General features: G+C 38.4%; 1 protein-coding gene across 2 annotated transcripts in view; it reads left to right on the top strand.

Annotated features, from left to right (window-relative positions):
• The window catches only part of GALNT13 (polypeptide N-acetylgalactosaminyltransferase 13), a 379,070-nt gene that overhangs the window by 224,929 nt on the left and 135,894 nt on the right, over nucleotides 1-18,247 (top strand). For both annotated transcript variants that reach the window (XM_075070223.1, XM_075070224.1), the window contains one exon: nucleotides 14,990-15,170. In XM_075070223.1, the coding sequence (XP_074926324.1) occupies nucleotides 14,990-15,170 (181 nt within the window). The remainder of the gene's footprint in view (nucleotides 1-14,989; nucleotides 15,171-18,247) is intronic.

The following is an 18,247-nucleotide window of genomic DNA, read 5'->3' as shown; positions in this document are numbered from 1 at the left end:
TTCTGGAGGGATTACCTTTTATGGTGAGAGCGAAGTTTAGTCTCCTCACCTGTGAAATGCTTAGCCTGTCTGCTAAGACAACTAGCCAGGGATAGTGATGAATGTTTGTTCATTTTCTTAAAAGAATTTTTCATCGTCTGAAGCTTTTGTGTCATCTAGCAGAAATGTGTGTTGGCACATCATGTCTCCTCAAATTTCTGGTGGACTTTCCCTCTAGAGAATTCCATCAGGATGTATTTTTGTCAAGGAAGTGTTCAGAATTCTATATAGGCTCTCCTCTTGAAAGCTTCTGATTATAGACTCATGTTGTTCTTTCAGAAATTTATGCTGAATGTAATACTCTGTATTCTGGGTATCTCAAGACCTACAGGTGCCTGTCATTGAGTTCTTTTTGGACTTTGAATAGTTACCAACTCATAATAAGCAGTAGGCTTGAATAATGTTAATGATGACACACTTGCTATCAGAAGGTAGGAAATTAAAAATTGTGATTGGAATTCCCCACTTAAAGCTGAAAACAGACACACAACCTCATGTAAAGATGGAGTGTCTGTCCAAAGTTAGAATTTTCTGGCTTTTACAGGTTGATGTCATACTATTTAATTATGTTGTTATTTTAGGAATACATGTCCCAAAGCTTAGTTTTAGCTAGGATCTAAAAGTTAATGGTAAGCAGTTCAAAACCTACTACCAAACAATCCCTTTTTATACTATTGTCCTGTGATGGACATTCAGAGGAACCACTCTTATGAATAAATTTGAGGGATAAATCTTCACTAGCCCTGTACATCCCCTTTATACTCCTATATTGCAGCATTGGAGAGGAAGCAAGCTCCATAGAATGTTTTTATGAAGAACAATAATTGGGTGATTACGAAGAGGTGAACATTGTATGTTCAAACAGTAGGACATTTTCAGAAATGCTGAGTATTTGTACTGAATAGGATCTGGGGATACTCATTACCTTCGAAAATCAGATTACAGTGTCTGTCCATCTCTGAGAAAAGGGACTGAGAACAATGGGCTTCAAAAGGATCAGGCCCCAAATCAGAGTTACATATCTATTTAAGAGGGTTTGTCTCCACAAAGACAGAGAGGAAAATGAAAGGCTTAAGTAAGGAGAAGTCAGATCTAAGATCATAACAAAACAATCAGCTTTGGGGCAGATGTTTTAGAGGTAGCTTCTCTTCCCAAAGGTGAACATTTTATAAGTTAGATAGTAAAAATCACTTCAGCTCTTCTGGAGTCATGAAAGGTTAGAAATATACACATTTTTGGATATGAAAAAAACAAAATTCTGGCTACCCTTTTGTTTTCATAGGCATAACTCAAAAAGAGTTACACTCTGAGGGCCAGCTACTCAGCTGGGGTAAATCAACATAGCTTCAGTGAAAGAACTTAAGTATTGAGTAGTCCAAATGAAATCAAACACTCCATTCAGGAAAGCATGTAAGCATATGCTTAAAATGGGTTGAAATTTTGGAAAAATGTTCGTGAATTTTTTTCCCAAAACATTTATCCCCTTCTCTCTCTTTTGTCAAAAAAATTGAAACTTAGACATTTTTTCCAACCAGCTCTACCAATAATCAAGACAGTTTGAAAAAGAAAATGTGTTTTTCCCTTTTGAAGTTAAGAATGGATAAAATTTATAAGTCTTGGGACTACCTCAACTCATATACACTTAGAAAAGTGTATGCTAGTACATATGAAGGTATTGCCATTCATTCTGCAACACTAGGAGAAACTAGTTAACCTTGTGCTGACTCATGCCTGTTAATTCTTCAACTGTAAAATTTATTGATGACAATGATAGGTGCCCATTGACACCTACCAGCTGTTACCTATCAGTTATAGAACTGGGAATCTATCTGTCTGTTCTTTCATAAAGCACTTCCATTCCCTTTTTGTGTAGAAGATTTTTACACTCAAGATAATATTGTCACCGTGCATATTGTTCTGTTGTGCTTCATCTTTATAAGCTCCAATTTCATGCAACATATAATACATTTTGGAAATAGATGGCAACTTCGAGGGCTTGTCAACATTTTTCACTCTTTCTCCAGCCCCAGTTCAGCTCCACTGGTGCAAGCAACAGTGGAAGCACTAATATAGCACATTCAGGCATTTTTATCATTGCCTCTTCTAACCATGGCCCGAGTTGCGTTGGTGCACAATGAACAAAAAATGCAGTCCTAGTGCAAATGCACTTTTGGTACTCTTCGTTTGATAGATGCTTGACATGATTCTCATGTTACTCCAATATTTTCCCACAGCCTCCATGGAGTTAATACTCTTTTTTGTGTGCGTCTTTTTCTCCTGAATGAACATCCTTCATAATCTACCTATGGTAATCTCTTACTGCCATCCATTGTTTCCCTTTCTGACATAGACTTGGAGAATTCTAACAATTCATTTGACCTATTTATGCTTGTACCAATTGATTAAAACATCATGGCTATGTTGGAATCCCTCCTCTAGAAAAAGCATCTCTACAGCCATGTTGACATGGCCAAGCAGATTGCCTTTTTAGATCTGAAAGAACAAAAGGTTGCCACAATGTATAGATGAAGGAGTCAAGATGTTACAAAACAATTTGAAGAGAGCCAAATTTTATTAATGCAATAATGCATTTGTAGTGGAGTGGTCACCTCACTCCAGCCCTGAGAGGGTTAAAGGCTGATCCTGGGAGAGGGCTGGGACTGAGCACCAATAGGAAAAGGCTGGGAGGCAGCCAATCAGGGCCAGGCTGGGCCCTATAAAAGAGCTGCAGGGCCAGTGGCAGACTCACTCTCTCCAGCCTTGGAGGGAGAAAGGCCTAGCTGCCTGAGAGCTCAGAGTACCAGGAGCAGAGCAGGGCTGGGGCTGGGGCTGGGACTGGGGAAGGGCAAGAGGACATGGGGCCTGAGGCGGGCAAGACACCGGACAGCAGAAGGCACTCTGAGGCTGATGAGCTAATTCTCAGTCTGACCAGCAGGAGGCAGTGAGTGCTTGATCTGCTACAGCACTCCATAGTATGCATATTGTACACTTCTCAGATGAAAGGAGCACTTACCTTTTGGGGTTGTTTTTTTAGTTTGTTTGTTCCTTACTGTGCATTTGAGACATCATTAAAGTACTGATGTAAACTATATTGTAAAGTAACGCAATATTGTTGTTCTTGGTATAGAGATTTCAGTCTCAAAGGTGCTTTATGAAAACAATTTCCTTAATGTTTCTTTGTCAGATAATGATCCCATAGAGCATAAAATAGAAACAAGACCACTTGAAAGTGAATTATTCTGAAGGCTAGGATGTGGGAATATTCCCTTAGCAGAATTTTTGTTACCAAAGACTATGGCTGTAGCTCTTGTTGAAGCTCAGCATATATTAATTATCTGCAAAACTTCAAAAACAAAATTGTGATGGATAAGAACATTTTTCAAAAGCTGCAGGAAATCAAAGATAGACTAATGATTGTTCTGTCCAATGTGTGTTTACCAACCAGAAGCATGATGAATATGACAATAAAGCAGGAAGTTTGCTGCAGGAACCTGTATTATAGTCAGAAAACTTCAAAACTGAACATAAGAACGGCCATACTGAGTCAGACCAAAGGTCCACCACGCCCACTATCCTGTCTTCTGACAGTGGCCAATGACAGGTGCCCCAAAGGGAATGAACAGACAGGTTATCATCAAGTGATCCATGCCCTGTCACCCAATCCAGCTTCTGGCAAACAGAGGCTAGGGACACCATTCCTGCCCATCCTGGCTAATAGCCATTGATAGGTCTATCTTCCATGAATCTATCTCCCATTTGAACACTGTTATAATATTGGCCTTTGCAACACTTTCTGGCAAGGAGTTCCAGAGGTTGACAGTGCATTGTGTGAAAAAATACTATCTTGTGTTTTTTTTAAACCTGCTACCTATTAATTTCATTTGGTAGCCTCTTGTTCTTATATTATGAGAAGGACTAAATAACACTTCCTTATTTACTTTCTCCACACTAGTCATGATTTTATAGACCTCTATCATATTCCCTGTTAGTCACCTCTTTTCCAAGCTGAGAAGTCCCAGTCTTATTAATCTCTCCTCATATGGAAGCTGTTCTATACCCCTAATCATTTTTGTTGCCCTTTTCTGAGCCTTTTCCAATTCCAATATATCTTTTTTGAGATGAGGTGACCACATCTGCACACAGTATTCAAGTGTGGGCATACCATGGATTTATATAGAGACAATATGATATTTTCTGTCTTATTATTGATGATTCCCAATATTCTGTTTGCTTTTTGACTGTCACTGCACTTTGAGTGGATGATTTTAGAGAACAATCTACAATGACTCCAAGATCTCTTTCTTGAGTGGTAACAGCTAATTTAGACCCCATCATTGTATATGTATAGTTTGGATTATGTTTTCCAATGTGCATTACTTTGCATTTATCAACATTAAATTTCATCTGCCATTTTGTTGCCCAGTCACCCAGTTTTGTGAGATCCTTTTGTTGCTCTTTGCAGTCTGCCTGGGATTTAACTATCTCGAGTAGTTTTGTATCATCTGCAAATTTTGCCACCTCACTGTTTACCCCTTTTTCCAGATGGTTTATGAATATGTTATATAGGACTGGGCCCAGTACAGATCCCTGGGGGACACCACTATTTACCTTTTTCTGTTCTGAAAACTGACCATTTTGTTGAGAAAAGTATTGTGAGTAGGAGTCAGACACAATTGGCATTGTTGAAATCTCTGAGATTTTTTTAATACCTCTCATTTATCTGACGCTCGAGTTGAAAGGAAAAGGGTATCTTGAGGATCCTTCACTTCCCAAATCACTAGAACAAACTGTATATTCTTGGTATGACTTCTGACTAAAAGGCACCATCCTAGGAATGCAAACACAAAAGGATCAGGTTTCCTAAATATCTCCTGTAAGTTTCTCTAATTGTTATAAAGTTTCGCAAACTACAGTTGCCCTTTTGGGCTGGTGTCTACAACTGCTTTCCGGAGTCCCATTGCCTGCACACTCACTTCCTAGAGAAGATGGTATCATCTATGAGCACAAATATAAAATGATTAATTGGATTATATGGTTCCTTTCTCACTCAATACTGTCCACTGTAAATCTAGACTAGATATTGCAGCTAATTTGTAAACTGATTTCTCTGCTATCCAGCTGGCTTCAAGAAGGTGTATCAGTATTGAATAACCTGCTTTTATCCTGATGGATGAGGAACTGGCATTAGTGTTTTCATTCACTTCAGAAAAGGCTTAGGAGTGTAATCAGTAAACATTAATATTTAGTATATTGAATCACCCAGCTGGAGTATTTGCACTGTACAGAGATCCTTGTTGTGGAGTATATGTGTGCAAATGGAATGGTTCCACAAAGTTTTCATTTCCACAAATATACAGATTGGAGCCATCTTATTTCCCTTATTACTTGCAGTAACAATACAAGGCTTGGCTCAGATAATACAGATTAATGATACTTAATGAAATGTGTATCTATTCTGTTAGGAAAACAGTCACACAACTCCACATAAAATATTGCACAAGACAATGGTAATACAAGTTACTAAATATAATTTTTGTATTTTAAAATAAATCAATATAATCTTTTAGCAGTGCTACTGATCTTTGCTTTCTTTTTAATGATTTTATTTGTAGCAAGTCATATAAGTGACAATTTTTAGCAAAATATGACACAATATCTCCTTTTAACAATGAATAAAGATCTTTAGTCTAATAAAAGAAAATATTCCTAAATCTGTCCCCTCTGTCTCTCTGCTGTAGTGTACATTTTATGCCTGTAGCTTTACCCACCTGTCTCCTGTAAAGCTTCCTGATACTGATTTAAAGAAGCAGTACACACATCACGAGTTGTCACATTCATCTTTCACTAAATGCCTTGGGCTGTAAAACAGCATGCTATGGTTACAAGAGGATTGCATACAGTGAAGGCTTGGGAGCTGTTAATTTTTCACTTTGCTCAGTGCACCATGTAAAAATAAAGTGGAACATTAGCCATTCAGGAGTAAATTGTCCAGTGGTGTAAAAGGTGTTTTAACCAGTTAGGTGGGTGTAATTAAGCACCTAAATAGTGTAACTGGCCGAAGTGCATAATTGAAACCTTTCTGAAAAAGTTCTAAACAATTTAGTAAGGATGAAACCACCAGTGTTTTTTTAGACACTTAATAATTTTTATAGGAATTACTCTAAAGCCTGTTAGGATCTTATTCTGCATTACATTCTTTCCTTAGGGTTTTTTTAAATCCATTCTAAAAAATTTTATAGCATGGATTTATTTCCCTCATTCTACAGGATGTTTCAAATATTTTTCATTTTTTATTCAGTTCTGTAGGGGTTATTTTCCATAAGGGAATGCCCAAAGTCCCCTCATGGTGGAAAAGGACCCTTAAATAGCAGTAGGTGGGCTTTTCTGAGGTGAGTGGAGCATTAAATAGGAGTTGAAGCTGGAAAAGGGGATGTCCTTTAAAAAAATGGAGCATGTCAAGGCCAAGGAAAGCTAAACTCATACTTTGTTGAGAATAAGATATTGTTTAATCTTGTTTTTGTACCTAGTATAGTGTGTACCTAGAGCTTTGTATAGACATCTTCTTTATTATTGTAGAAATCCAAATAAATCAATGAGGGGGAAGCATGTTTAATTCAGCTGTGTTACTTGGGTAGTACTTCTCCGCCTTAAGAAACATTCACATTATAACAGTCATCAAAATCACTATGTACTACAGCACTGCAGAATAGAGCTTCTTCCAGAAAAAAAAACAGTGAGGGGGTCAGCATAACCAAAACCCACCCCATTTACTATATGCCTAACTATGGTAATCACTGAAAAACACATGGCCACTGTTCAGATGCCTGAGGACATGTCTGGCAGCTGTACCATGTTCAGGCTCTTTTATATGTCACTTCTTAGCTTGCACCAGTTTACTGGATTTTGCTTTCCTGATACAACAGTTGCATAATATGGGTAATGCAGAAAGGATTAATAATTCCAGGTCCTTTTCCTGACTTTATCTTGGCCTTTATTTTTGCACTTGCAAAATTGCAGTGATTACACAGGTGATTTAAATATTTAAGTACACTATTTTAGGCACAGTCACTGATTTCACTGTCTAAAAGATCTAAGCTGCACTATATAATTATGGACAAAATAATGTGAGCCAGTGTAACTCATAGTGAGGCTGGAAAAGTTGCATGCATGCTTACTTTTTTTCAGAAGTAAAACTAAAGTAGATGGTGACACTGAAAATTATTTTAAGTATTTGTGTAATTTTGAGTCTCTAAGCACCTGCCAAACAGTCATTCTGAAAAACTATCCCAAAGGGTTTTTCAATATTCCATAAGTGTTCAATTCTGCTGACTAATTTTAGGAGCACAGTTTGTACCCATGTGCTTACATGCTTCAATATACATCCATGTACTCAGGACTTCCACTTATTTATGCACTTTCCTTTGGGCATGCAGTAAGGTTTGTGCACCTAAGCTCCATTTGTTCTGAATGTAAATTTATGCACCGCTATCTATACTGTATCCTCAGATTCATTTTTGTGAAAAGTTAACTACAAGTATCAAAAGGGCATTGAAATAGCTAAGTTCATTATTACAGCATATTTTAATTATTATTAATGGCTATTTTCAAATACATTTTCTACATATTTCCTTATCAAGGCAGCTGTTTCTTGTGTTGATTATAGTCATTTTCATGTGATAGAAAACAAGTCTTTTTGTACTGTGATTATTTCAATACCTGAGTGTAAACTGTGACTGATGAATGATCTAATTGAACTATCAATATGTGTAAACATGTTCAAGTAAAAAAGTAGTATTAGTTTCCCTTTCTAAAATCCTGTGAAACAGATTACTGCTGCATGTAAAATATGTTTTCACTATCCAGATCTCTTGAAATCGTAACCTAAAACATAAAAAATAGAATTAATTATAAACTTATAAAGTTATAGGTTGTGCTATAAAAATACATTTTTCACCATGAGAAGAGAAATTGCATGCAGTAGAGTTGTGACTTCAAGAATGAGGCTCTCACCAACAATTCAGAGGTGTTATTTCTCATAAACTCCATTGTATGCAATCAAATGATTCTGTTCTAAAAGGTTGGGAATTAGAATGGTTAATTCGTAAAGCAGCTGTATCAACAGATGGGTATTTGGCAGTAAGAAGCTGACTGTGCCTTGCTTGCCCCAGTGTGATCTACCAGACATCAAATATGCACTGAATTTTTATTAAATTGTCAAGTTTAAGTATCCATGGTAACTGTTGGAGAATTCTATAGCAGCCTAAACTATGATTATACTGTTAGACCTGGATATTCTACCTTCAGTGCAGTAGTCAACACAAAGACCAATAGTATCACTGCTGTTCTAAGCAACTATAAGGGTGGTTTAAAAATGGAACAAATCACGTGACTTGCTTTAAATAGATCAAAGTAATTTATGCTATAAAGGACAAGTGGGTGTAGGAGATATTTCACTTCTGGGTATCCATAGATTGCAATATACAAACCAGCAACCAAACACTGGGACCTGAATGTAAGTGAACTTGCTTTGAATTGGTATTTGATAAGACAGAAATGCTGCTTTGTGGTAGGAGAAAACACGAAGTAGTGGTATGAGTCAGGATCTCCATCATTTATCAGCAAGGTGTGCACATCTTTTATCAAATTGGTTTGCATTCTGGGATGCTTTGGTTCTATGCTGTTCTCATTTAGCAGCCCTGCCCCAAAATGTCTTTGATCATCTGCCACTGCAATCATTCCTAATATCGGCATTGTCACTGTTCATACCTTTGTCACCTTCAGGATGAAACACTATAGGGCTATATTGTAGACCACAAGAGACTTCAGACAGTGTGGAATCCAGCTGCCTGCCTCTCAAGAGGAGGTGAGGCAGCAATGAGAATACAATAGACAAAGTTTTGCATTGGATTTTTGTTTGCTTCCCAGTACAGTTCATGGTGTTTGTGATTATCTTTAAACATCTGAAAGGTCACTTCTTACCCTAGCACGCAGGTGAGTTTGGCTTAGATGTTCTTTGGATGAAGCTGTCTGACACCAGTAGCAGGGATATCTCAGTTGAGGACTCTTGATTTTGGACTTGATTCCCCTCCTAGTCTCAAACTGTACTGTTTATAGCATCGTGCCATTACAAAGCATGACTAACAAAAGCAAAATGCAAACAGACATTACAATTAATGGACAAGCTGTAGAGGTGTGAATTTAATTATCTGGGATCATATTTATACAACCAAGGCGGCAGTTCTGAAGAAATCAGAAGACCATTTGGGCTGACCTCCTTTAGAGAAAGTGTGGGAAAACTGTGACGTCTCAAAATGTACAAAGATGTGACTGATGAAAAGGCAAACTTTTTTCCATAGCAATTTATGGATGTGCATAGTGGGAAGTTAATGCTGCTGACAAGAAGAAAACTGAAGCTTTTGAAACGTGCTGGTGAAGACTCTTGCATATATCTTGGATGGGAAAAAAGAATGAATGCCTATATTAGAAATATTATTGGAGAGAAGCAAACCCTGATGTCGATAATCAACAGATATGAACTTATGAACTTTGTTCACATTAAGCATAGAAATGGAAATAACCTTGAGGAAGTTGTTATGATGAAGGGCCTTCATAGCAGGGGATGAGCAGTAAGTGGCTGGATGGATGGTGTGTGCAAGGCAGATCAGTGAAAGGTCGCTGCTGAGTGTTCAAAATTAGTGATGGATCATGAAGGTTTCTGAAAATTCTGCTATGATGTCACCAATATTCAGACATGCATAAATGGGTTTATGTATTAATTTATCAATCCAGTCAATTCTCACTGTTAATAGTTCTTGGTATAAAAGGTACTGGGATAGTAGTACCTCCCTACCTCACAAGGCTGTTGGGGGGCTACATATACTTTAAAAGATTGTGTCGCACTTAGATACTACAGTATTGGAGGCAGGGCATTAATAGGATTGATAACAACAAAAAACTCAAGAATAGACTCCCTCCCATTACATTTGTACATGCCCTCACTTGAAGGAGGCTGTAGAGCACAAATTCCAGCACTCCCAGACAAAAATTGAATTAAAGCCTGCTATACAGTAAGTTAAACAAAAGGAGTTGTAGCCACTCAGCAAAATGTAACTGAAAGAAATGAAACTGCTGCAGTGTGAAGCAGAGTTCACTTGCTAGTCATATAATTGCGCATGAATACTGTACCATACTTGTTTCCAACCCAAAGGTGTGTTCATGTGCAGTTATAAGACTAGCCAGTGATCAAAACAAAATATTAACAGGTTGCTTGTCGTCTCAATTTTGGTCATGTCTACACAAGTTCCATATAGTTTAAATATGGTACTATATTTTTAATGATAGTCAATTTCCCCATGAATGCTTAAAAGCAGTTTACAAAAAAAGAGACTGAAAAGTTAAAATGCTGTTCTTCACAATGGAATCTAGACACCTCTATAGTCCTGTGATAAGTTTACTGGAGAGGAGGATGTATCAGGAGCAATGAAAATTTAGGAATATAAATTTAAAACAAATATTTTGGGAATTTCCTGGTGGACAGTATAATCAATGGGGAGAGGAATGGAAAATCTGATGCTAGAGAAGTATCTTAGTGTTGGTGCTTTATGAGAGGCATAATGTTGAAATACATGAAATATATTGTTTTGGTGGTGGTTTGTAAATATAAACGGTAATGTATATTTAAATTTTCTCATGCATTCCCTTTTTAAAAAAAGTTAGCAACTGTTCTGTAGTATGTCAACTTGAAGTTTCATCTATACTGACTAATTGTCACTGAATATAAAACACAAAATGTTAAACGCAAGAATGTTTTGTTGTTGTCCTTGTTAATCCCACCAGAATACATTATTTAGCATACTAATGGAACTATAGAAAAGGGTTTAGCTGTCTTAAATAAGAGCTACATTGTTACTATGGTAGCAACATTTCTATTCATACAGTTTATTCTTAAATGTTATGTCTATTTAAAGGAGTCCTAATTACAAAAATATAGCAGTTCTTTTGTCAAAGATTCCAGAAAGCTTTTGTATTTTTTTTGTATTATCAGGAAGTGCTGTAAATTGACTTCATAAACTATGCTGTCAGGTGAGGAGGAAAGCCAAAGTAGTGCATGTGGGGACATAGAAAGAAGGTGGATGAGTTGGATGGCAGCTGCTACTCTTTGCTTACAGCAAAAAGGGGAATGAATGTCAATTAAGTATGAACCCCAAAGAAACTACATAATATAGGTAATATAGAGAAGGGAGTAGTTCTGAGGAATATGTTTAAGTACATTGTGAGGTGAAAAACTGAAAAGTATAATTGTAGTAACCACATTACAGATTTTTTCAGAGGTAATTAGTAGAGAGAGTGAAACTTCTATATTGGAATGGTGACACTATGAAATTTGCTTTATTTCTGGAATCGTCAATCTAGATTATGCAGCAGCAGTAGCACTACATACTTAAGGTTGCAAATTAGTTTCTGTTGTAAATGTGATACATACTTGTCCTTCATTCCCCATAGTCCATGCTTCTGTGAAATCCACACAGGAATAACAGCTTCAAAATTGGTAGGCAAGGTCTGTGACCCGAGTGGAATTTTTTTGCCAAATTACAGAGCTATTGGATGCTGAAATGTAGAAGTGAATTATGAGTCCCCAGAAAGAGATGTTAAAGGCTTCTGAATTTTTCCAGTGCTTTTTTACTACTTGTTAGCCAAAAAATACAAGGGATAGAGAGGGGAAAATCTGATTTGTTGGACTGTTCTCATTGAGATCTACAGTACAGAATCAAAAATTAGGTTATTAGATTCTAATATTAAAAAGTTAATATTTTAAATAGGAACATACATGAGTCATTAAAAGCAGATATCCTAATTTTGGTTCACTGGCAGCTCCAGAGACATTGCTGAGAATCAGACAGGAAAAATTTATTCTCTTCCGAAGTCTCCGGCATGGAGACTGGGGAGGAGCAGAGAGATTACAGGTGAGAGCATATAATGTCTAGTCCTGGAACCTTAAAATTACATTGGTCCTGCAGGTGGATCTTGTTATATGAGAACTCACTGTTGTTCAATGTAATTAAGTCTGCGGGTCAGATGCTTAAAAGCCTATGGCCAAAATTTGCGTTCAGTTATACCAGTGCAATCCCACTGAAATAAGGGAAATTACATGGGGTATGTCTACACTACGGGATTATTCCGATTTTACATAAACCGGTTTTGTAAAACAGATTGTATAAAGTAAAGTGCATGCAGCCACACAAAGCACAATAATTTGGCGGTGTGCATCCATGTACTGAGGCTAGCGTCGATTTCTGGAGCGTTGCACTGTGGGTAACTATCCCGTAGCTATCCCATAGTTCCCGCAGTCTCCCTCGCCCATTGGAATTCTGGGTTGAGATCCCAATGCATGATGGTGCAAAAACAGTGTCGCGGGTGATTCTGGGTAAATGTCGTCACTCAATCCTTCCTCTGTGAAAGCAACGGCAGACAATCATTTCGCAGCCTTTTTTGCCTGAAGTTGCCCTGAGCAGACACCATAGCATGCACGGCATGGAGGCCTAGTTTTGGCCTTTTGTCAGGCTGTCCCGTAGCGTAATGTGTACTGGATGCTCGCTGACAGAGGCAGTATTTTTTTTCTTAGGGCAGTGCTACAACAGGCACATTGCATCATTTGCGCTTTGCAAGGTAGCAGAGATGGTTACCATCTGCCATTGGATCGTCTGCCATTGTAATTTGGCAATGAGATGATGGTTGTTCAATGCATTTTGTAGCGGCGTTTGGCAATTGGGTTATTGGTGATGACGGGTTATCAGCATTTTGTACGCCATCATGCTGCTGTCAGGCGGGTGCTCCTGGCGGCCTCGAACGGGTCGACAGGGAGCGCATGGACAAAGAAACAGGAATGACTCCCGGGCTCATTCCCCTTCTTAGGTTTGTCTAAAAATAGTCAATCCTGCCTAGAAATTTGGGGCAAGTTTACTAGAGAGGGGCCAGAGAGCAGCAGCCGCTCTGGGTCAGAGGCGCCGCGAGATCCGCAGAAATGATGAGACTGCATGCCATTCCAGCTAGGGGTGCCCCTGCAGACAACGCGCCAGCCCATTGCTTTCCGGCTCCTCCCCACCGCCTCCTGGACTACGCATGGGGCGAGTGTGGGCCCCATTTGTCGTGATGAACTAATAAGAATGGCAGGAATAAAGAAAACAGCGAAGCTTTTAGCTAGATAGAAGTGGAGAGGGAGGCAGCTCTCTCCGCTGCTATGTATAGTCGCAAAGCGTACAGAATCTTTTCTTTAAGACTGAAAGGGGAATGGGGGGGGGGCTGATGGAACTCAGTGCTCGCGGCAGGCTGGCTATGATGCAAGGACGGTTACCCAGATTTCGGTATGCATCTGGCCAGAATGACAGGGATCATCCCATGTTTACCCAGGTCCCCTGACCAACACTCACCGGAGACGCAGCGCAGAGCACTATTGGGGATGATGAACGAAGACGGCTATCAAGTCATTTTGAACTGTAGCTGTCTGCCAGCCCGGGAAGGGAGGGGAAGTGATGCTGCTGTTTAGCGGCAGCACCGCGTCTACCAGAGGCAGCAATGGGCAGTAGAGCATAGCAGTGACAAGCTAAAAGTAGGCGAGAAAATTTTTTTGCTTTTCCCTTATTCTTTGAGGAAGGGAGTGGGGTAAATTGATGACATACTTCCCTGAACTACTGGCGACAATGTTTTTGACCTGTCAGGTAGCGCCATTGGGTAAGGCTCAGCCAAGAATGTAAGACTGCTTTTCGGAGAGTGGGCAGGACTGTGGGATAAGGTCTGGAGTCCTCATCCCCATCCCTCCCTCCATGAGCAGTCCATTGGTTGCTTTGGCTTTCCGTTAGACCACGCTGGGCAAACAGGAAATGAAATTCAAAAGTTTGCGGGGCTTTTCCTGTCTACCTGGCCAGTGCATCCGAGTTCAGATTGCTTTCCAGAGCGATCACAATGGTGCACTGTGGGATAGCGCCCAGAGGCCAATACCGTAGATTTGCGGCCACACTAACCCTAATCCGACATGGCAATACCGATTTCAGCGCTACTCCTCTCGTCGGGAAGGAGTACAGAAACTGGTTTAAAGAGCCCTTTATATCGATATAAAGGGCCTCGTTGCGTGGACGGGTGCAGGGTTAAATCAGTTTAACGCTGCTAAATTCGGTTTAAACGCGTAGTGTAGACCAGGCCATTGATGTAACTGAATGTGGAATTTGGCTCCAGGACTGTAAGTAAACCAGTACTTTCCACTGCATGGAGATTCAGATTTTATTTTGTGTGTATAGGTTTCTTCTTAATAGTCTAAGATAGCAGAGCAGCCTATCTCACCACAGAGAGGGGACGGGTTTTGGAGCCAAAGAGCATACTTTTTAGCCTAGTGCTTCATGTATGTAGCAGGATGATGACCGTGGTGACTGTGTGTATGCATATCTATACCTATAATATTACAATCAAGGACCATTGTACCATCTTCTAAATAGCCAAAAAGCACAATGCCAGCAAAAATTACCCAAGCTCTTTTCTATTGTTATAAAATGTTATGAATTGTGGAATGAAATTCTTGGAAACTCAAAATCATTAAAAAGAAAAGAACTGATATCCTGAATTGAATTTTAGTGCATAGCATAATTACACCATTTATAGTGTAGGGTGCTAGGAAAAAAGTGTTCGTGTCTAAAGTGGTAGGGCTAAGTCTACCAGTCAGGAAAGCTTGCACAAGATGACTGAAGTCTATGGTCTTGCACCTACTTTATCATTAGTGAAATTTGACCCATGCTGTATAATTACATTAAAAATTGACGTGTAAATCTATTTTTTCATCACAGAAGTGTATAAAGTAAGGAGTCATCTGTCAAACATTTTCTTAGAGCTGGCTGCTTCTTGCAACAGAATTTTTGCAAGATACTTTTTATACACAGTTTTAAAATATTTTGCTTAATTTTAGATTTGGCAGTGTGGAGGCTCCCTGGAGATTGTAACATGCTCTCACGTTGGACACGTGTTTCGTAAGGCAACCCCTTATACTTTTCCTGGTGGCACTGGTCATGTAATCAACAAGAACAACAGGAGACTAGCAGAGGTCTGGATGGATGAGTTTAAAGACTTCTTCTATATAATATCCCCAGGTAAGAAATCATTTTGTGATCGTTTTATAACATGTATATCTATCTGAAAAATGAATATGCGTATATATGTATGTGAGTGAGAGGTGTGGGAGAGCATAATTACAGTTCTTTCAGCCTCTCCTTCTCAAAAGTCAATCCTTTTATATTCTTTTTTTTTTTTAAAGAAAAAATATTGCCTATTTAAGACTAGAAAAAATTAAAGGTCTTAAGAAGTCTTGTTTGAGATTTCTATCATGTTATTTTCAAACCAGTGGGAAAGTTCTTTGGCTCTATTAACTCTAAGAAAAAGGGGATGTGATCAGATCAGTCTTGCATTCTGGTGATCCCTTAAAAGTAGTTGCAGCAGGTACAAGTTAGAGCAGCTCCAGAGCTGCTCTGCATTGCTCACTGGACTATAGCAGTACTCAGTGGCCTGACAATCAGGGATCCAAAATTATATGTCTAATTCCTCCATTTGATGTACATGAATAGTTCCCATTAATATTTCTCTCTTCTATGAATGTCAAGGAAAAGACTCATGTTTTCACTTAGTCCATTGTAAGAACTTCAAGAAAATCATGTAATGAAGGAATGATTCTTAGATAATGCATATCTTGCTATAACTTTTCATACAGAAATTGAAATGCATATACAACAGATACGAGTAATATTTGTAAAATATTGTATTTTAAACTTGTTCTTGTATTTATGATTTTTATATTTCAGTAACATGTAAAAATTATTGCACAAATATTTGTATGTGTATTTACAATCAACTAACCAGAATCAGAGTATACAGATAGTAAATGTGCAGTATTTTTTCTCTTTGAACAAAACATTGTGCAAAATTTTTCAATAAGAGTAATTTTATTATTGATTCCAAAAATATATAAAATAGCAAAAAGAAGAATGTAAGGATATAAGTACTAAAGCGTGTCAAAAATTTCATTTGAGACACCAGCTGAAGAGTTGGTATTTATAGCACCTGGAAGGTGTAGTATCTTGTTCAGTGTTATTGCATTTAAGGGCTTGACGGTGATGTTAAAATCAAGCCTCAAGCAAGGAGCACAGCATTGTTGAGAAGCCCAAAGGGAGATTGTTATACAGTCTCCTTCCTGGTCTCTCCACTGCCCTGGGGAAGTAGTGCATGTCTATGTCCGGCAGAGCACATTCTCCCTGATACACTGGTGTAGCTAAGCTGCCAAGTGCACTGTATGTGTTGGGAGAACGTCGAGCCTCTGCCCTGTCCTTCCCCTTCTCAGCCCAAGAAGCTTTAGGTTGGAGGGGAAGTGCTTTTTAGAGCAGAGCAGGATATGGTTTTCCTGTCCCACGTCACTATTCAAGATTTCAGAAATGTTCTCATTCCACATCAGGGTGAAACAGCAACTTTTCAAAGTGTTTTGTGAAAACAAGAGAGAGAGAGAGACACACCCAGTCTACAATAGCCAGGTCATCAGGACACTTACCTGGGATGCTGTTCTCCCACATCCCAGGTGAGTGCCCTGACCTCTAGCCTTTTGGCTCTTCTGGGATGGGTCTCTGTCTCTTTCTCAGTATGGCCAGAAATTTCATCCTGGACCTGAGAAATCTTTCCTGACAAAAGTTTTGTCAAAACTGGTATGTTCCAGTGAAAAGCTTAGGTTCTGATGAATCAGCATTTTTGACAAAAAAAAATAAAATAAAATAATGTAAGACCGTTTCTAGTGCTTCCGATCCTGGTACCAGTAATGACGCTGGAGGCCCCCATCCTCAGCCACCCTTATGTCAGGGCTTTTCTGTACTCTGTTTGTGCAAGTGCATGTGCAATCATGCCCTCTTCCATCATAGTGCTTTTTTATTTATTTATATTTTTAAAGGAGGAAACTTTGGCCTGATAGACCCCCTTATCTGCTCCCCTGCTGAGTTCCATAATGAAATTACCCTAGGAAATGTCTTCTTCCTATCATGCAGCCCCTTTGTTATGGAGTTTCAGGCATAATAATAAGACTGTATAATTGGTCAATATAATGTGTCCTTTATTGAGATGAGTTGTCTCTAGACAGATTAAAACCTTTGCTTTGGTGTGCATAAAACATGTACCTGTGAAGTCCCATACATTTCTTTCCCCCTTTAATTTTAAAAAGTATTTCATATTTTTGTTTTTCCCTTTTATTCCGTCTTCAGTTTCTTCTATGCAAATATTAAATTACCATAGCTTTTTACAGAACATAGAACAACCCTGTAGCCTCTTAAAGCTTGTGGCGGTTTTCAGCATATTGGCTGTCTCAGCTTAAACCTATGTAAAGTGGTTCAAAAAGGAATCAGTCTTTACAGAACTGCCAACGTTTCAGATGGAAAACTCTTTTTTTCCCCTCATCAAAGACAATAATTGAAAATTTTAAATTATGGCTGTGATCAGAAAAAATAAGTGTTTACCAGCAAGTCAACATTTCAGATAAAGACAATTTTTTTCCCCTCTCAAATAGTTTCTTGATTGTTAGTAGCCAGTCTCTTGAAAGCTGCCACAGGCTTTATGAGGTAAAACTTTTGTATTTGTGAGCTAAAACCTGTGTTTTCATTTTTGACTGAACCCCCCCCCCCAAAATAAAGGTAGTAAAATGTATTATAAAATAGATTTTAAAGATTTTTGTATAAAATCTAATACCATTATAAGGTGATTTACATTTTAGACAAGCTTGGTTTTATGGTTTTATTAATACCTTAAAATGATAGATTTCCTAAATCATATCAGTTTAAAGCCAGAACCTCGCATCTGGAAGCCCATTATATTTTGCAGCTTTTAGAAATCATTGTTTGAAATGTTCAAAGAATTAGCTAGTCATAAACTGAAGGTGCTGTTGCTATGTTTTATCATGAATCTCTCAGTAGTCTTCCCACTCTTGTGTTTATAATGTGCCTTGAGTCTACAGCAACAGAATCCTTGGGATAAAATTTACACTATAGTTCATGAAGAATTTTATTCCAAAATCCTATTTTCAGTGGGAATTTTGTGTGTAATCCTCTGTACCATGTATTAGAATGTTAGCCCAATCCATTCATCTTAAAATCCTAATTCACTGCCTGAATATTCCAGGACTTCAGAAGTCCAGTCAAAAAGA

The sequence above is a fragment of the Chelonoidis abingdonii genome, chromosome 10 (genome assembly GCF_003597395.2).
Source record: "Chelonoidis abingdonii isolate Lonesome George chromosome 10, CheloAbing_2.0, whole genome shotgun sequence".
Taxonomy (NCBI): Eukaryota; Metazoa; Chordata; order Testudines; family Testudinidae; genus Chelonoidis; species Chelonoidis abingdonii.
This window is presented reverse-complemented; position numbering and strand designations above follow the sequence as displayed.